The sequence below is a fragment of the Mandrillus leucophaeus genome, unplaced genomic scaffold, assembly GCF_000951045.1.
Source record: "Mandrillus leucophaeus isolate KB7577 unplaced genomic scaffold, Mleu.le_1.0 Scaffold586, whole genome shotgun sequence".
In the NCBI taxonomy this organism is placed as follows: Eukaryota; Metazoa; Chordata; class Mammalia; order Primates; family Cercopithecidae; genus Mandrillus; species Mandrillus leucophaeus.
The window spans coordinates 575,434-594,888 of record NW_012106319.1 but is presented as its reverse complement, the minus strand read 5'-3'; the positions used below and the strand labels follow the sequence as shown (position 1 = coordinate 594,888).

The 19,455-nt window shown below is 43.0% G+C and overlaps 1 protein-coding gene across 1 annotated transcript; it reads left to right on the top strand.

The window, feature by feature from the left end:
* Positions 1-385: 385 nt before the first annotated feature.
* LOC105553202 (probable histone-lysine N-methyltransferase PRDM7) lies at positions 386-19,159 on the top strand. The gene is given in 12 exon segments (XM_011999175.1): positions 386-487; positions 1,715-1,867; positions 2,233-2,356; positions 2,683-2,790; positions 10,554-10,603; positions 13,694-13,850; positions 14,972-15,073; positions 15,282-15,553; positions 15,943-16,010; positions 16,998-17,100; positions 17,102-17,191; positions 18,914-19,159. Coding segments are annotated over 11 exon segments (1,389 nt in total). The 5' UTR covers positions 386-487; positions 1,715-1,798.
* The last annotated feature ends 296 nt before the right edge of the window (positions 19,160-19,455 follow it).

Sequence of the window (19,455 nt, the reverse complement as noted above, 5' to 3'; positions counted from 1 at the left end):
CCCTCAGAAGACCCAGGCCTGCGGAGGGACGTGAGGAGCAGCCCCGCCTCCCGGCTCAGTCGCAAACGCCGGAGTTGGGGGAAACCAAGTAATAAAAACGCGAAGAAACTGCACCTGCGCACAGGAGGATTACAGATGGTTACACGCAGTCCCCGCGGGGTGGCGACGGACCTTCTCCAAGGGCGGGAAGAGCCAGGCCCCTCCCAGACCTCCTGAGCCCAAAACTTGTTTGTGCCCGTGACTGACAGGCAAGGCTCCGCCCTACTCCCCGCCCATTTAGCACTTCCTGACTGCCGAATGGCGGGCTCGCCTTGGTCTCAGCGCTGATTGGCTGGCAGCTCTACAGCTTGGCGCCTCGCCTTCCAGCACGGCTCCTCTCCTGAGGGGGGCTCTGAGAGGATGCCCGGCCGGGGTGAACACCGCGGCAGTAGAGCACCGGAGACTGTGAAGAGCATGGGGAGCCTTTGTCGTGCAGCGTGAAACCCTTGTAAACCCTCGTAAATCCTCATCCCGAGACCTTCAAATTTTAGCCTGGGAGACCCGAAATCCCCTGACCCTGAGAAGCTCCAAATCCTCTCAGCCTCAAGAGACCCCAAATCCTGCCATCTTGCGGGACCTAAAATCCCCTCAGCATGAAACCCGCAAAGTACTTCAGGGACCCCAAATCCCTTCACCCAGAGGAACATCTCCTAATGCTTAAGACATTCTGAGCCTGAGGAGCCACAATTCCCCTCACGCTATGGCACCCTAAATCCCTCAGCCTGAGGAACCCTAAATATCTCACCCACAGAGACCAAATTTCCCCAACCTCAGATAACCTAAATAGCCTGAAAACTCAACCCCTTCAGCTTCAAGGACCAAATAACCTCAGCGTCAAAGACCCTAAAACTCCTTAATGAGAGATCCAAATCTCCTTTACCTGAAATCCAGAATTTCCTCAACCTCAAAGATCCCAAATCCTTTCATCCCAAGGAATCCCAAATCCCCTTAACCTGATGAATCTCAAATCCTGTCAACTTGAGCACCCCAAATCTCTTCAACCTAAAAGACCCCAAATCTCATCCTGAAAAACCACAGATACTATCAGCCTGAGGGATACCAAAGCTCCTCAGTTTGAGATACCCCAAATTCCCTCAATCCGATAAACCACAATTTCTTCAGTCTAAGACATTTCAAATCCCTTCAGCCTGAGAGACCCCAAATCTCAACCTGAGAGATAGTTTCCCCTTAAAGATGCAGACTGCTTTACTCCTGGATTTTTCTAGAATCCTCAGGTAGAGATCCCGAAATTCTGTCTATGAGAAATGTTCATTTTGCCTCCCTGAAACAGAACCCTGCTCCTCAGTCTGACCCAAGTCCCAGCAGTCAGGGGGTCTCAAGGTCTCCTTGGGACTCCTCTGGCTCTCACACCTCGGGACTCCCCTAAAACACCGGTAGCTACAACCCTCCAGCCACCTGTGCCACCCTTCTCCAAATGAGCCAAGCTGCAGGGGAACTAAAAGAACAAAACCCAGCTTATATTAGGTGGTAGCTCATGGCCAGTGGAGGCCTTCCCATCCCATCAGTACCCCCCGACCTCCCTGGGGTGCTTGAGACCTCACCAGGAACCCACATCTTTCTGCTCTGAACACCCCAGCCAGATGGAGAAGACAGAGCCTGGTTCTGGGTAGTGCTCAGGGCTGTTGCCTGCTCTCAGCACCTTCTCCTTCCACAGGAGCCTTTGGCCTAGGAGCTGGGAGACTCAGAGCCCTGCCCACACTTGGAATTGGAGCAAGGCCTTCTAGACAGTCCCAGCACCATGAGCCCTGAAAGGTCCCAAGAGGAGAGCCCAGAAGAAGACACAGAGAGAACGGAGCGGAAGCCCATGGTGAGAAGTCGGGGAGGCGAAGCCACACTCCTATCAGGAGCTGATCTCTGGAGTGCTGCAGACTCCTGGCCTGTACCCTTGGGTGACCCTGTCTGAATGTGCATGGAATGGGGGCAGCTGGTCCTGGGCAGGACATCAGGGAGAAAAGAACACTAGCATCAGCGACTGCTCTGTGTCAGCAGAGAGCTAGGAATGCTCAGCGTCTGCTCAGTTAAATGGGACACAATCTGGAGAAGGAGGGAAGGTCTTTATGTTTCACAGAGACTCCCAGAGGCCCCAGGCTATGCCCTATACACAGGGTAGAGGAAAAGGACCAGCTTGATGTGTACTAGTAAATCACTGATAGAATCTGTTACTTCCTCTAGGTCAAAGATGCCTTCAAAGACATTTCCATATACTTCACCAAGGAAGAATGGGCAGAGATGGGAGACTGGGAGAAAACTCGCTATAGGAATGTGAAAAGGAACTATAATGCACTGATTACTATAGGTAACAGGAAGTACTGGGCACAGACCAGTCTGGGAGACATAAAACAGGTCTTTGGTCCCTATATTATTTTAGTTCTCTGGTGGTGGCATCTGCCCACAATTCCCTTTTGCATGGAGACAAATCTGGAGGGAAATTTTATTCTTTTGCATCAGTGCAGGACTGAGTGTGGATACTGACCATGCAGAGGTCACATCTTGACCTTGTTCAAGACTCTCCCAGCTCAGCAGACTAAGCAGCACTGGCTTTGTGGTGCCTTCCATTGCCACTGCCCTTTGTTCCTCCTCCCAGCTCTTCCGTTTTAGAACAAAATTTTTGATTCTTTTCAGGTCTCAGAGCCACTCGACCAGCTTTCATGTGTCACCGAAGGCAGGCCATCAAACTCCAGGTGGATGACACAGAAGATTCTGATGAAGAATGGACACCTAGACAGCAAGGTAAGAGGGAAGGGAAGGAGGATTTTTTTTTTTTTTTTTGAGATGGAGTTTCGCTTTTATTGCCCAGGCTGGGGCGCAATGGTGTGATCTTGGCTCACTGCAACCTCCGCCTCCCAAGTTCAAGCGATTCTCCTGCCTCAGCCTCCCAAGTAACTGGGATTACAGGCATGTGCCACCATGACCAGCTAATTTTTTGTAATTTTTGTTAATAGAGATGGGGTTTCTCCATGTTGGTCAAGCTGGTCTCGAACTCCCGACCTCAGGTGATCTACCCGTCTTGGCCTTCCAAAGTACTGGGATTACAGCTGTGAGCCACCATGCCTGGCCTATTTTTATTTATTTATTTATTTATTTATTTATTTATTTATTTAGAGACAGAGTCTTGCTCTATTATCCAGGTTGGAGTACAGTGGTGCAATCTCGGCTCACTGCAACCCCTGCCTTCCGGGTTCAACAATTCTCCCACCTCAGCTTCTCAAGTAGCTGGGACTACAGATGTGCACCACCTTGCCCAGCTAATTTTTATATTTTTTGTAAAGATGGGGTTTCACCATGTTGGCCAGGCTGATCTTGAATTCCTGGCCTCAAGTGATCTGCCTGCCTTGTCCTCCCAAAGTGCTGGGATGATGATGATGATGATGATGGTTATTATTATTACAGACAAGGTCTCACTCTGTCACCCAGGCTGGAGTGCAGTGGTGCAATCATGACTCACTGCAGCCTCAAACTCCTGGGCTCAAGTGATCCTCCCACCTCAGCTTCCCAAAGTGCTGGGATTACAGGCATGAACCACAGTGCATAGACCCCAGGAAGATTTAGAAGTGACCTCTTGGCCAGGCATGGTGGCTCACATCCATAATCCCAGTACTTTGGGAGGCCGAGGAGGGTATATCACTCGAGGTCTGGAGTTCGACACAAGCCTGGCCAACATGGTGAAACCCCGTCTCTACTAAAAATACAAAAAAAAAAAAAAAAAAAAAAATTAGCCGAGCGTGGTGGTGGGTGCCTATAATCCCAGCTACTCAGGAGACTGAGGCTGGGGAATAGCTTGAACCCAGGAGGCGGAGGTGGTAGTGAGCCAAAATCATGCTACCACCACCCTCCAGCCTGGGCAACAGAATGAGAAGACTCGGTCTCAGGGGGAAAAATGTGACCTCCTGAAACCAGCCTGGGTTTAGGTCTCAGCTACATTTCAGAATTTAACAAAGGAAAAAGAGTTTTCCCTCAAAAACATAAATGTTCAACAAACAAGCAAAATGCAAGACAGTGTATACAGTAAGAGGTTATTCATATATCATTGTTGATTAGTTTTTGTTTTTGAGATAGAGTCTCGCTCTGTTGCCCAGGCTGGATTGCAGTGGCACAATCTCAGCTCACTGCAACCTCCACCTCTCAAGTTCAAACGATTCTCCTGCCTCAGCCTCCCGAATAGCTGGGACTACAGGCATGTGCCACCATGCCGGGCTAATTTTTGTATTTTTGGTAGAGATGGGATTTTGCCATATTAGCCAGGCTAGTGGCAGACCCGCCTCTGTCTCCCAAAGTGCTGGAATTACAGTCGTGAATCACCACACCTGGCCTCATATAAAGTTTTAAAACCTGTAAACTATGTATAGTATTTATAGATATAATAATAAGTGGTAAATGCATAAAATCTAAATGTGAATAAGAATACCAAATTCAAACCATTTATTATCACAACAAAAGGAGGAAGGGCTGGCAGGTGGTTTCCCTGTGGTTTGGTTAGTTTTTTTGTTTGTTTTTATTTTTGTTTTTAAATGTTGAAATAAACATAAAAAGACCTGAAACAGTTGTGGCAGAATGTTGACATTGGACTGAATAGTGATGGATGTATGGGTTTTCCAGTACTATTCTCCATTGTTTTCTATATGTTTAAAATTTGTCATTCTTTTTTTTAAAAAAAATTGTTTTTGCTAAACATTGTTAATAAATCATAGAACAATTAAAGAAAATGTAATTAAACTGTAAATCCACAAAAAATCTTTCTAACACCAATCTCATAATAGTTTAGTTATTGAATTAAATATCTTAGAAGAAGAAATAATATTAAGATACATCATTTATGTACATTTAATCATACTATATGATCCTCTTATACCAAAATGAATCTACTTCTTTGTCTCGATTCTGGAGTGGGTTTGAGAGAGCTGTTTAGTTTCACTGATCTTTCCCATATGTCACTGACCAGAGACAGCATCAGGTAAATAAAATAATGTGCCATAATTATAAAATGAAAGTGCGAAGCTCATTTTCTCTTCTACTTCTTGGTCAGGAGAGTTTAGAAGTGAAAAGAGTCAATCTGCCCAAACTAGAGAAAGCAACTTGGATTCAGTCTACAGTTTCCCCATCTATGAATTTTAGATTCCTTAGGACCTAAAAGTAGCATAAGAGGTATGAAAGGCCAGTGTTTGCTTTTCTGCAAATGCTTTGACATGAAAAGAATGTCTCTTTAGAGGGAATCTATCTCCTGCGGTTTATCACACATCTATACATCTTTATCTGAACTCAGTTAAAATCCCCAGCTTAAGTCAATTTATTTTCTATTGTGGCAAGAAATAAAATAACATATATTTACTTCTCTAACAATTTTTAAGTGTACAACTTTATTAATTATAAGCACATTGTTGTACAATAGAACCCTAGAACTTTTTATCTTGCATGACTAAAACTCTATACCCATTGAACAATAACACCCTATTTCCTCCTCCCTCCAGCTCTTGGCAACTGCAATTCTGTTTCTATGAATTGGATTACTTTAGATACCTCATATATGCAGAATCAGCCATGAAATATTTTTCTTTTTGTGACTGGCTTATTTAATCACTTAGCATAACGTCCCCAAGATTCACCCATGTCATAGCATATGACAAGATTTTCTTCTTTTTTAAGTCAGAATAATATTCCTCTCCATGTATATACCACATTTTTAAAATCCATTCATTCGTCAATGGGTATTAGGTTGCTTTACCTCTTGTCTATTGTGAATAACGCTGTAATAACTATCAGTGTGCAAATATCTCTTTGAGATCCGGTTTTTAATTCTTTTTACTATATTGTATAACCAGAAGTGGAATTTCTGGATCGTAAGGTAGTTCTGGTTTTAATTTTTTGTGGAAGTGCCATACTGTTTTTTACAGTGTCTGCACCATTTTACATTCCCACTACTATGGTTTGAATATGTGGAAGTTCACGTATTGGAAACTTAGTTGCCATCGTAACAGTATTAAGAGGTAGAGCCTTTAAGAGGTGCTTAGGCAATGATAGCTCCAACCTCATGAATGGATTAATGTGATTATCACAGGAGTGGGTTAGTTATTGCAGAAGTGGGTTCCTGATGAAAAGGATGAGTTGGGCCCTTCCCTGTCTTTCTCTCTGTCTCACATTGCACACTTACCCTTCCACCATGTCATGATGCAGCTTGAAGCCCCTTGCAAGATGCCAGTGCCATGCTCTTCAACTTCCCAGCCTCCAGAACCACAAGCCAAATAATTATTTTCCTTATAAATTACCCACTCTGGGTCAGACGTGGTGGCTCACGCCTGTAATCCTAGCACTTTGGTAGGCCAAGGCAGGTGGATCACAAGGTCAGGAGTTCGAGATCAGCCTAGCCAGCTTGGTGAAACCCCATCTCTACTAAAAATACAAAATTAGCCAGGCGTGGTGGAGTACACTTATAATCCCAACTACTTGGGAGGCTGAAGTACAAGAATCGTTTGAACCCAGGAGGCAGAGGTTGCAGTGAGCCGAGATCGCACCACTGCACTCCAGCCTGGGCAACAGAATTGAGACTCTGTCTCAAAAACAACAACAACAACAAAGAAAAAACCACATAAATTACCTACTCTGTTACATTCTAGGAAAGCAGCAGAAAACAGACTAATCCACCCACCAACAATGAGCAAGTGTTCCAATTTCTCCACATTGTCGCCAGTACTTGCTATATTCTGTTTTTTTGACAGAAGCTATCATAACAGAATAAGGTGATATCTCATTGTGATTTTAATTTTCATTTCCCTGATGATTAGTGATGTTAAGCATATTTTCATATGCTTCTTGGCCATTTATGTATCTTCTTTTGAGAAATCTCTATTCAAGTTTTTTGCCCATTGTATTAGTCAGCCCAGGCTGCCACAAGAAAATACCATACACTGGGTGGCTTAAACAACAGAAATTTCTTTTCTGACATTTCTGAAGCCTGGAAGTAAAAAATCAGAGTGCCAGCATGGTTCGGTTCCGGTGAGGGCTCTCTTCCTGACTTGTAGGCAGCCTCCAACTCACTATGTATTTACATGAATTATTTGTGTGCCCACAGTAGGAAGGAGAAGGAATATCTTCCTCTTCATATAAAAGCAATACTATCCACTAGAAGATTTTTTTTTTTTAGACAGCCTCACTCTGTTGCCCCAGACTGGAGTTCAGTGGTGCATTCTCAGCTCACTACAAACTCCACCTCCCGGGTTCAAGCAATTCTCCTGCCTCAGCCCCCCAACATAGCTGGGACTACAGGGGCACACCAACTAATTTTTGTATTTTCAGTAGAGATATGGTTTTACCATGTTGACCAGGCTGGTCTCAAACTCCTGGCTTCAAATGATCCGCCCACCTCCTTGGCCTCCCAAAGTGCTGGGATTATAGGAATGAGCCACTGCGCCCGGCCAAAAGCACTAATGTCATCCTAAGAGTCCCACCCTCATGACATCACCTAGCCCTAATTACCTACCAGTGGCTCCATCTTTAAATACCATCATATTGAGGTATTAAATATGCTTCAGCATATGAATTTGGGGGAAACAAAATTCAGTCCATAGCACTCATTATTTAATTATTTGTTTTGTTGTTGTTGTACTATAGGAGTTCTTCATATATTCTGGATCTTAACTTTTTTTTTTTTTTTTCTTTTTTGAAACAGAGTTTTGCTCTTGTCGCCCAGGCTGGAGTGCAATGGTGTGATCTCAGCTCATTGCAACATCCACCTCCCAGCTTCCAGCGATCATTCTGCCTCAGCCTCCTGAATAGCTGGTATTACAGGCACACACCACCACGCCCAGCTAATTTTTTGTATTTTTAGTAGAGATGGGGTTTCACCATGTTGGCCAGTCTGGTCATGAACTCCTAACCTCAGATGATCCATCTGCCTTGGCCTCCCAAAGTGCTGGGATTACAGGCATGAGCCACAGCGCCTGGCCAGGATATTAACTCTTTATCTTCTTTTTTTGAGACAGAGGTCTCACTATGTTGCCCTGGCTGGTCTTGAACTCCTGAGTTTAAGTTATCCTCCCACCTCAGCCTCTGAATAGCTGAACTATAGTTACATGCCACTTCACTCAGCAACATTAACCCTTTATCAGATATGTGATTTGCATATATTTTCTTCCACTCTATAGGATGTCTTGCCACTCTGTTGAATGTTTTCTTTGTTACACAGAAGTTTTTAAGTTTGATGTAGTCCTACTTGTCTAATTTTGCTTTTATTACTTATGCTTTTGGTGTCATATACAAGAAGTTATTGTTCATTTCAATGTCATGAAGATTTTCCTCTGTTTTCTTCTTGAAGTTCTGTACTTATAGGTCTTACATTTCAGTCTTTAATCTATTTTGAGTTAATTTTTATATGAGATATGTGGTAAGAGTCTGTCTTCTCTTTTGCACGTGTATATCCAATTTTCCCAATACCATTTCTTGCAGATTGTCCTATCCTCCATTGTGTAGTCTTGGCATCCTTGCTGAAGATCATCTGACCATATACACAAGGGTTTATTTCTGGCCTCTATTCTGTTCCATTGGTCTGTATGTCTGTCTTTATATCAGTACTATACTTTTCTGATTACTGTAGCTTTATAATATGCTTTGAAATCAGGAAGTGTGAGGTCTTCAACTTTATTCTTCTTTTTCAAGATTGTTTTGGCTATTCTGCTTCTTTAGAGAGTCTGTATGAATTTTTGGATATTTTTCCATTTCTGAAAATAATGGCATTGGCATTTTGATAGAGATGACATTGAATCTGTAGATCATTTTGACAGTATGAACATGTTAACAATATTAAATCTTCAAATCCATGAACACAGGATGTCCTTCCATTTATTTGTGTCTCCTTAAACTTCTGTTGGCACCGTTTTGTAGTTTTCAGTGTTCAAGGTTTTTGCCTCCTTGGTTAAGTTTATTCGTAATTATTCTATTCTTTTTGATGCTATTGTGGTTGGGATTTTTTTCTTAATTTCCTTTGTGGATTGCTCATTGTTAGTAAATAGAAACACAACTGTTTGGGGTGTGGATTTTGTATACTGAATTCAGATATTACTTCTTTTTTTTTTCTTTTTGAGACAGAGTCTGGCTCTGTCACCCAGGCTGGAGTGCAGCCGCGTGATATTGGCTCACTGCAAGCTCCACTTCCCAGGTTCACACCATTCTCCTGCCTCGGCTTCCCGAGTAGCTGGGATTACAGGTGCCTGCCACCACGCCCAGCTAATTGTTTACAATTTTAGTAGAGATGGAGTTTCAGCATGTTAGCCAGGATAGTCTCCATCTCCTGACCTCGTGATCTGCCCACCTCGGCCTCCCTAAGTGCTGGGATTACAGGCGTGAGCCACCATGCCCGGCCCGAATTCATGTATTACTTCTAACAATTTTTTGGTAAAAATCTTTATAGTTTCATTTTTTTTTTTTTTTTTTTTTTTTAGATGGAGCCTCGCTCCGTCTTCTCCCAGATTCAAGTGATTCTCCTGCCTCAGTCTCCTGAGTAGCTGGGACTACAGGTGCCCATCACCACGCCTGTAATCCCAGCACTTTTGGAGACTGAGGTGCGTGGATCACGATGTCAGGAGATCAAGACCATCCTGGCTAATAGGGTGAAACCCCGTCTCTGCTAAAAATATAAAAAATTAGCCGGGCATGGTGGTAGGTGCCTGTAGTACCAGCTACTCGGGAGGCTGAGGCAGGAGAATGGCGTGAACCCAGGAGACGGAGCTTGCACCGAGATTCCACCACCGCACTCTAGCTGGGTGACAAAGCAAGATTTCATCTCAAAAAAAAAAAAAAAAAAAAAAAGAGGACTTTTCTTATATGACCTTTTTTTATGTTGAGGTGATTTCCTTCTATTCCTAGCTTGTTCAGTGTGTTTGTCATGAAAGGCCAGTCAATTTACATTTTAAAAATTAATGTAATAGATACCTTATTAGGTATACCTTAATAGGAGGAAACAAACAGGAAGTTTTGTCTATTTTTTTAAATCTTAAGAAAATTAGCAATGCCTCTAATAGAAGCACAGGCCTTAATGATACTTCAGAAAACATTTCCAAATCGCCTTTGGATAATACTTGGAATCATCACTCTCTGATTCAGAATTCTCTGTCTCTACTGAGAAACTCCAGAGTTAGGCCAGGCATGGTGGCTCACACCTGTAATCTCAGCACTTTGGGAGGATGAGGCAAGTGGATTACCTGAGGTCAGGAGGTCAAGACCAGCATCTCCAACATGGAGAAACCCCGTCTCTACTAAAAATACAAAAATTAGCCGGGTGTGGTGGCACACACCTGTAGTTCCCAATAACTTGCAAGGCTGAGGCAGGAGAATCTCTTGAATCCAGAAGACGGAGGTTGCAGTGAGTGGAGATTGTGCCACTGCACTCCAGCCTGGGCGACAGAGAGAGACTCCATCTCAAAAAGAAAAAAAAGTAATAAAAGAGAGTATCTCTAGAGTTTGGAAACATTTACCAACCAAACCACTGATTTCTCATCACCTTTTAGTTAAACCTCCTTGGATGGCCGTAAGAGTGGAACAGAGTAAACACCAGAAGGTAAGTATTTCCCAAATCTTGTTAACAAGAAACCTTCCTCATAGATCCAAACACAGGTAAAAGAAGGAGAATGTACAGACTATCATAGGGACTACTACCTTCCTTTCCTGATCTCTTTAGCACAGTGTCTGACATCATCATTATTTTAAGAGTTAATAAGAACAGCAACAACAATCGCTACCACGTTGTTATTTTCTCAGTATTTTCAGACTTTATTTTAAGCATTTTAAATGAATAAACTTTACATAAAGTTCCTATTCAACTTACATATAGTACCTATTAAGTAGATGCTATAACTATAGCCATTTTACAGATGAGAAAACTGAGGTAAAAAATGTTCAGTTATATCCCTGGGATCACATTCAGTGTTGGTGCAGTCTAATCTAAAACTCCTTCTCTAAAGCACTTACAAGATCATTAAAAGTTTCATAGTTTTATAAAGTTTATGCTGTCTTACCCATATGTCTTACATAATTCATCTGACTGACTTTTGAACCTGTTTTCCTTGTTATGGTAAAGTGAGATTTGCACTAAAACACTTTGATTAAGGGAAGCCTCCAAGCAAATAGACCATTCATACTGTGGATGGTCCCAGAAGGAGATAGGGTCCCTACCCTCCTAAGGACCCCATTCTGATCAGAGGAAGCAGCTTCCAGCCCTGAGGAGTTTCAGGTTTGAAGACTGAGAAACAACAAATAAGAAAATGGTTTAGGACTTCATATAGGTTACACCCTATTAAGTAAAAATATATTCTTCTGGAATTGATTTCAAATGCTTATTCCTGTAGAAGGCAGTAACAACTCCTTCCTCTGGGCTCTAATTAGGGAACTGTCATGTTTGGAATTATTCATTTAGCCTGCCTGCTGCCTCTTCATTGTGAGCTCTTCAGGAGTCTGGTCCATGTCTGATTTTTCTCAGAACTCCCAAGCCCAGCTCAGGGCCTCTGAGAGCCTCCTTAGTGTTTTCTGAATGACTGATTCCAAGTTTATGAATTAAACTATAAGTAACAGGGTCAAGGAGTGCTGAAAATATCTTAGAGTTAGATTTCAACTGTAGAGATGATATCAGGACTATGAGATAATTTTTGTTTGTTTGTTATTTTTCTGGGTTGGGGGAGTGATTTGAGACAGGGTCTGGCTCTTTCACCCAGGCTGGAATGCAATGACTCAAGCTTGGCTTACTGCAGCCTCCATCTCCTAGGTTAGTGTGATCCTCCTGCCTCAGCCTCCCAAGTAGCTGGGACCACAGGCATGCACCACCATGTCTGGCTAATTTTTATGTTTTTTGTAAAGACGGGGTTTTGCCATGTAGCTCAGGCTGGTCTAGAACTACTGGGCTCAAGCCATCCTCCCACCTCAGCCTCCCAAAGTGCTGGGATTACAGATGTGAGCCACCATACCCCGTCTGTGAGAAAAAATTAGTCTTTTCTTTTCTTTTCTTTTCTTTCCTTTTGAGACAGAGTTTCACTCTTGTCACCCAGGCTGGAGTACAGTGGCACAATCTCAGCTTACTACAACTTCCACCTCCTGGGTTCAAGTTGTTCTCCGGCCTCAGCCTCCCAAGTAACTGGGATTACAGGCACTCACCACCACACCCGGCTAGTTTTTTTATATTTTTTGTAGAGACGGGGTTGGCCAGACTGGTCTCAAACTCCTGACCTCAGGTGAATTGCCTGCCTTGGCTTCCCAAAGTGCTGGGATTACAGGTGTTAGCCACTGCGCCTGGTGAGAAAAATTATTAATCTCACATTCATACTGTATTAAGTAGCTCAAAAAACACTTTGGTGAACATTATTATCTTTCATGTTCACTACAATATTGAGAATTAGTTCCAGGGGCAGTGGCTAACACCTGTAATCCCAGCACTTTGAGAAGTGGAGGTGGGCAGATCACCTGAGGTCAGGAGTTTGAGAGCAGCCTGGCCAACATAGTGAAATCCCATCTCTACTAAAACTACAATAATCAGCTGGGCGTGGTAGTGGATACCTGTAATCCCAACTTCTTGGGAGGCCGAAGCAGGAAAATCGCTTGAACCTGGGAGGTGGAGGCTGCAGTGAGCTGAGATCGTTCCACTGCTCTCTAGCTTAGGCGACAGAGTGAGACTCCCTCTCAAAAAAATAAAAATAAAATAAAGAATTAGCATGGGCTGGGTGAGGGGGCTCATGACTATAATCCCAGCACTTTGGGAGGCTGAGGTGGGTGGATCACTTGAGGTGAAGAGTTTGAGACAATCCTGGTAAATCTAGTGAAACCCCGTCTCTAATAAATATACAAAAATTAGCTGGGTATGGTGGCACATGCCTAGCTTCTCAGGAGACTGAGGTAGGAGAATCTCTTGAACCTTGGAGGTAGACGCTGCAGTGAGCTGATATCGTGCCACTGCACTCCAGCCTGGGCAACAGAGTGAGACTCCTTCTAAAGAAACAAAAACAAAACAAAACAAAAACACATGTATGTCAATTTCTGGATCAGGAAACTAAAGAGAATTAGGTAACAATACACCCTTATTCAAGCAACAAGCAGAATTAGCAGAATTGGTACAGGAACTAACTAATCTAATTCCAAAGCCAAATATTCTTTCCAGAATATGGCAACATGCAACTTTGACATCACTTTCTTAGTTGTCTAGATATATTTTTGCCAATCATCTCTTTGTTCTGTTCCCAACCTTACTGCTTTATTACCTCATTTTCTGGATGTGCTTTGTCCTTCTGTGCTTTTCTACATTTCCCCTTCCATCAATAGTCTGCTAGTTTATGGAAGATTCCCTCCTTCTCTCTGTAAGCTCTTACCGGCTTCTTTCACAGATCTTGTTGATTCTCCAGCTAGTCTTCCCAAGTATTCTTCCTCCTTCCCTTTAACTTATATAGAACATTTCAAAGAAAGTTGAAGGAAAGAGCCTTAAAATATGGGTTAGAGTCCCAGATTCACTACTCACTTAGACCTTCTTTTTCCCCTCTAGTGTTTAGACACTCTAGGTATTTCCAAGGTTTGAACATTAACTAGAGTCATGCATATGAAAACATGTTGCAAGCCATAAAGAACTAAAGAAATGCAAGTTGTCTTTTAATATGTGACTCTCACATTAAAGGGAATGCCCAAGGCATCATTCAATAATGAATCTAGTTTGAAAGAAGTGTCAGGAACAGCAAATTTACTGAATACAAGTGGCTCAGAGCAGGCTCAGAAACCAGTGTCCCCTCCTGGAGAAGCAAGGACCTCTGGACGGCACTCTAGACTAAAACTGGGTAAGAAAAATTATTTGGGGGGACTTTAGTCTCTCTATGTCCTCTAGAAAGGTTGATGAGTATGGTCTACCTATGTGGTGTGGACTTTGCATAGGCCTGGGCTTAAGCTGGACTCAACTGTGAGACCACAAGGTAGATGCAGTATTTTGTTAAAATTATGTATTTATTTGTTCACTGAGACAGAGTCTCTCTCTGTTACCCAGGCTGGAGTGCAGTGGCACGATCTCGATTCACTGCAACCTCTGCCTCCATGAAAATAGCCATTTTCTTGCCTCAGTTACCTGAGTAGCTGGAATTATAGGCATGCGCCACTGTGACCAGCTGATTTTTGTATTTTTAGTAGAGACAGGATTTTACCATGTTGACCAGACTGGTTTTAAACTCCTGGCCTCAAGTGATCTGCTCACTTCAGCCTCCCAAAATGCTGGGATTACAGGCTTGAGCTACCATGCCCAGCCTTGGATACAGTATTGAATAGCATGGAAGAACATTAACTTTGAAGTCACTCACTTGGGTTATAATCCACAGAGAAGCATTGGGGCCTTGGGCAAATCTTATAAATTCTCTGAGCTCCTGAATGGTAATCTGTAAAATGAGACCAAGTATATATAGACCAAGAACATTGTTTGAAAGCATTAAATTAAATATAAATGAACTGATACATGCAAGGTGTCCAATAAACACCTCTCTGATAATAGATATTCTTTTCTGTGTTTCTACATTTCCTCTTCCGTCACATGTCTACTAGTTTATAGAAGATCCCCTATAGAGACCATACTTTCTTAGTGTTGTATGTCCAGGCCTTTGTTCAATGTCTAAGATGTAATGTGCCCTCAAGAAATATTTTCTGAATGAATAATTGCATGAATAAACCATTTTGTAAGCAGAAAAGTTGGGAGGTTAATGGAATAATAAGAATAGCCAGAAACTAAAATTGAATAGGCATTTGCAGTCAGTGTGGGTGTGGGGCCTGAGTCTCTCTGAAGCCGTGAAGAGGGGGAGACTAGAGTATGTAGAAAGGTAGATGCTAATTTGATGGTAGGAGATTTCACATTTTCTTATGAAACAAGGATGGACACCCCAGACTCCCAATTTTACCCATCTACTCTTCTCCAACCTAGAACTCAGGAGGAAGGAGACTGAAGGAAAGATGTATAGTCTGCGAGAAAGAAAGGGTCATGCATACAAAGAGGTCAGCGAGCCACAGGATGATGACTACCTCTGTAAGTGACCCTTTTGACCACTCACACAGCTTGCTGTTACGTCCTGGTAAAATGATTTCATCATTTGGCCCACAAATCATTCCCTTTCTCTAATGAATTAGAGTACAGGATTGGGGCTGAATGATGTGAGTGCCAAGCTCTTTTTGAAGCTCTTATATCAAGGAACATGCATTACAACTTTCCTAATCTCTGCTTCCCTCACTTCCAGATTGTGAGATGTGTCAGAACTTCTTCATTGACAGCTGTGCTGCTCATGGGCCCCCTACATTTATAAAGGACAGTGCAGTGGAAAAGGGGCATCCTAACCGTTCAGCCCTAAGTCTGCCCCCGGGGCTGAGAATTGGGCCATCAGGCATCCCTCAGGCCGGGCTTGGAGTATGGAATGAGGCATCTGATCTGCCGCTGGGTCTGCACTTTGGCCCCTATGAGGGCCGAATTACACAGGACGAAGAGGCAGCCAACAATGGATATTCTTGGCTGGTAAGAAGAGCCTACCGTTTCCCCTGTTCTGTCTTCCCACATCCCTTCTGTGCCTTTGGTGGGACATCACCTTCTACATGTTAGGGTATAGGTAGGGATAACATGGTTAGCTCTGTGTACTCAAGGGTTTTTGCAGGAACATGGAATTCTTGTTTAGAGATCAGAGGGTACCTGGGAGCAGAGTGGTACAAAGACAAAGAAATGCATCCTCCCTTGTGGAGCTTCTGCTCTGATTGGACAAACCAACTCAGATGTGTAGATGATACCATGTGGTCTCAATTGGCAGTTGAATTTATGTATGCCCAAAGGCCATAGATGACAGTGGAGTAAAATAATTCTTCTGATTTTTACCCTTTAAAAAGCCTTTACCTTATTTTTCTGAAACTCAGATCACCAAGGGGAGAAACTGCTATGAGTATGTGGATGGAAAAGATAAATCCTGGGCCAACTGGATGAGGTAAGGCCAGTAGCTCTCTGAGTTTCAGATAGAACCTTCATTTCTCACAAACCTGGATTTCCTTCCTTCTCATCATGCCTCCCTCAATGATTTTCACATCCCCTACTTCTATTTTTCTCCATACAATGCTGCTTTACACCATCAACATTTACAAATAAAAATTAAAAATATAGATATTATGATTTATTGATATCAAAACATAAATATGTATGCTAGACAAAATTGAGGCACCAAGATAAACCTTGAGAAGTCTAGATTCACGGGGGACACTGAATTCATGCTTTAGTTTATGTAATCCACGTTTATTAAGCACTTAGTATGTTCCAGGTTAGGAAGCAACGTTCACTACTTGAACAGAAGAGAGCTGCAGGATGACCCAGACCCTTTCCACAATGGGCTCTCGTTCTATCAGAGAATAGAAAAATGAATCAACTATTACTGTTCTATGTTATTGGGCCAAGAGAAAGAGACTTCTAAGTTTCTCTTGGAATCTGGGGAAGTCAGGCGAATGGTACCTGAGTGAACTATAGGGTGATTAGAGGAAGGCTTGTCAAAGAAAGATGGACTTGGGCTGAGTGTAGAATGATGTGCACTAATCTAGAAGCAGACTACATAAGAAATATACCAAGCACCAAGTTCTGTGATATCAAACAGAATTAATTTAGAGTTTAGAGAAGCTAGAGGTCAATGTGTTTTATGGCCAATCAAGGTGGAGGTAAGTCTGGAGTTGGGCTTTGAAAAAATGGTTGATTAGGCATGGCAGGGAAGCATTCTAGGCAGGATGAGCACTGTAGTCAGAAGTGCAAGTTCATATGACATTGTGAAAGAGATTTAGGAATGAGCAGAAGGTTACCGGAGGAGTGGTGGGGTTGTGGTCAGCACTAGACCATGGAGGCCTTCACCAGCAGGTGATGGGCCAGACCTGGATCTGACAGATACTGGGAACTCACTGCCTCTTTTCTTTCCCTTTGCCTGCCTTGACCCCAGGTATGTGAACTGTGCCCGGGATGATGAAGAGCAGAACCTGGTGGCCTTCCAGTACCACAGGCAGATCTTCTATAGAACCTGCCGAGTCATTAGGCCTGGCTGTGAACTGCTGGTCTGGTATGGGGATGAGTACAGCCAGGAACTGGGCATCAAGTGGGGCAGCAAGTGGAAGAAAGAGCTCATGGCAGGGAGAGGTAGGCATCACTGTTACTCTTTTAAAAGGACAGGAAAGAAACAATTAACCTAGAGAGTTTTCATGGTTTAACTCTTAGGAAGAGTAAAATGCTGTCTAAAGTCAGTAAGATTTCAAATCAGTGGCTTCCAAAATTAAAGATTCATGTTATATACCTTTGCTTCTATGGAACAATTTTTATATTTTTAAATCTTTGTTCCGATTTTATATTCTAAGTACTTCATGCACAAAGTATATAACAGCATATAGTGCTGAAAGACTTAAAGACAAAAATCAAGTTCTCAAACACCTACCAGTTCTCCTAACAAGGTAGTTTCTTCTGGCATTTCCTTAATATTTCTTAATGATATGCATGTGTTGTTATTCATTCATTCATTATCTCAATTAGCTGTCATGTGAACTCCTACTCAGTGCCATACGATGTTGCAGGAAGTATAAATACACATTGATCCAGACAATCAGAAAAACTGCTCGTGAACAGATGACATGTGAATTAGGTAGCCATATGATTACATACAGACATATGTGTAATATCAGACAGTGATTAGTGCTTTGAAGAAAATGAATCCAGAAAGAATACCTGGGGATCAGTGTGAGGTGAGAGTAGAGTGTTGCAGGAGATTGTCAGGGAAGGTTTCTCTTAGGAGACAGCATTTGAGAAGTGCAAGTGCCTGTGGGCCAAGGGTTCCAGGCACAGGGCACAGCTAGTGCAATGGTCCTAAGGCCAGAAAGAGTTCAGCTTTGGTTCATTTTTGGAAAATAGGCTGCAGTGGGTCATCTACTCAGAGCTGCTTCAGTTTCCAGGTGAGAGAGAATGGTGGGCAGGATGAAGGTAGGGAGCATGGAGGTAAGCCCGAGTAGGGATATATTTTGAAACAAGACTTCCTATTGTATTTGAAATGGGCTCAGACTGAATGAAATATCTCAAACATGAATACTTGATGTGCAGCCTGAGAAAGAGCAGATCCTCATTTTATGATTTGTGGAATCTGAAACAGAAGCAATCCATGCACCTAGTTGGGGCAGCAGGACCCAGAGTCCTTTAGTCAGTGGGACCTGGACAACTCTGTGTTGGCCAACCTGAATCCCACTTCCTGATGGAGAACCAGGCACATAACAGTCCTCAATTAAATATGTCCTTTTGAATGAGGAGACGCAAATTCAGATTTGCTCACACATCTTCTCTTTAACCACATTTGTGGATCTCCAGGCTGAGTGCTTCTAATAGATCCTTTTCCCCTCTTAGGAAGTCACTAAGGACAATCTCACCTAAGTCATCAAGAGTGTTATTTCTCAATAGAATAAAATAGCTGAAGACCTCGTGTTAGCAAAAGTGCCCAGGGACCAAGGAGGGAGGATGTGGCAGAGGGTGATCAGGGAAGGCTTTATAGGACTTGGAAGATACCTGCAATGTGGGGAAAGGTCGCTGCAGTTCCATCTATGTAAGGAATGACACTGCCCCTGATGCTGTTTGAGGTTACCTAGTCTGGCTGATATATAGAAAAGGCTCAAGATGTAGGATTTCTGGATTTTTTTTTTTTAAGATGTAGTGAATAAAAGTGGAATGGAAAATGGACTGTAAAGGTCCATCCAGCACTTGGTGGGAGAGAGCTTGCATTGTTAACATATGAAGAATGCTTGGTTCTTCATTTGATCTTCATACCTTCATATGTGGTAAGGCCTGAACAAAACATCTACCCTGACCAAAAACTTCCTCTTTCAGAACCAAAGCCAGAGATCCATCCATGTCCCTCATGCTGTCTGGCCTTTTCAAGTCAGAAATTTCTCAGTCACCACGTGGAACGCAATCACTCCACTCAGAACTTCCGAGGACCATCTGCAAGAAGACTCCTCCAACCAGGGAATCTCTGCTCAGGCGATCAGAATCAGGAGCAGCAATATTCTGATCCACGCAGCTGTAATGACAAAACCAAAGGTCAAGAGATCAAAGAAAGGTCCAAACTCTTGAATAAAAGGACATGGCAGAAGGAGATTTCAAGGGCCTTTTCTAGCCCACCCAAAGGACAAATGGGGAGCTCTAGAGTGGGAGAAAGAATGATGGAAGAAGAGGACAGAACAGGCCAGCAAGTGAATCCAGAGAACACAGGCAAATTATTTGTGGGAGTAGGAATCTCAAGAATTGCAAAAGTCAAGTATGGAGAGTGTGGGCAAGGTTTCAGTGATAAATCAGATGTTATTATACACCAGAGGACACACACAGGGGAGAAGCCCTACCTCTGCAGGGAGTGTGGGCGGGGCTTTAGC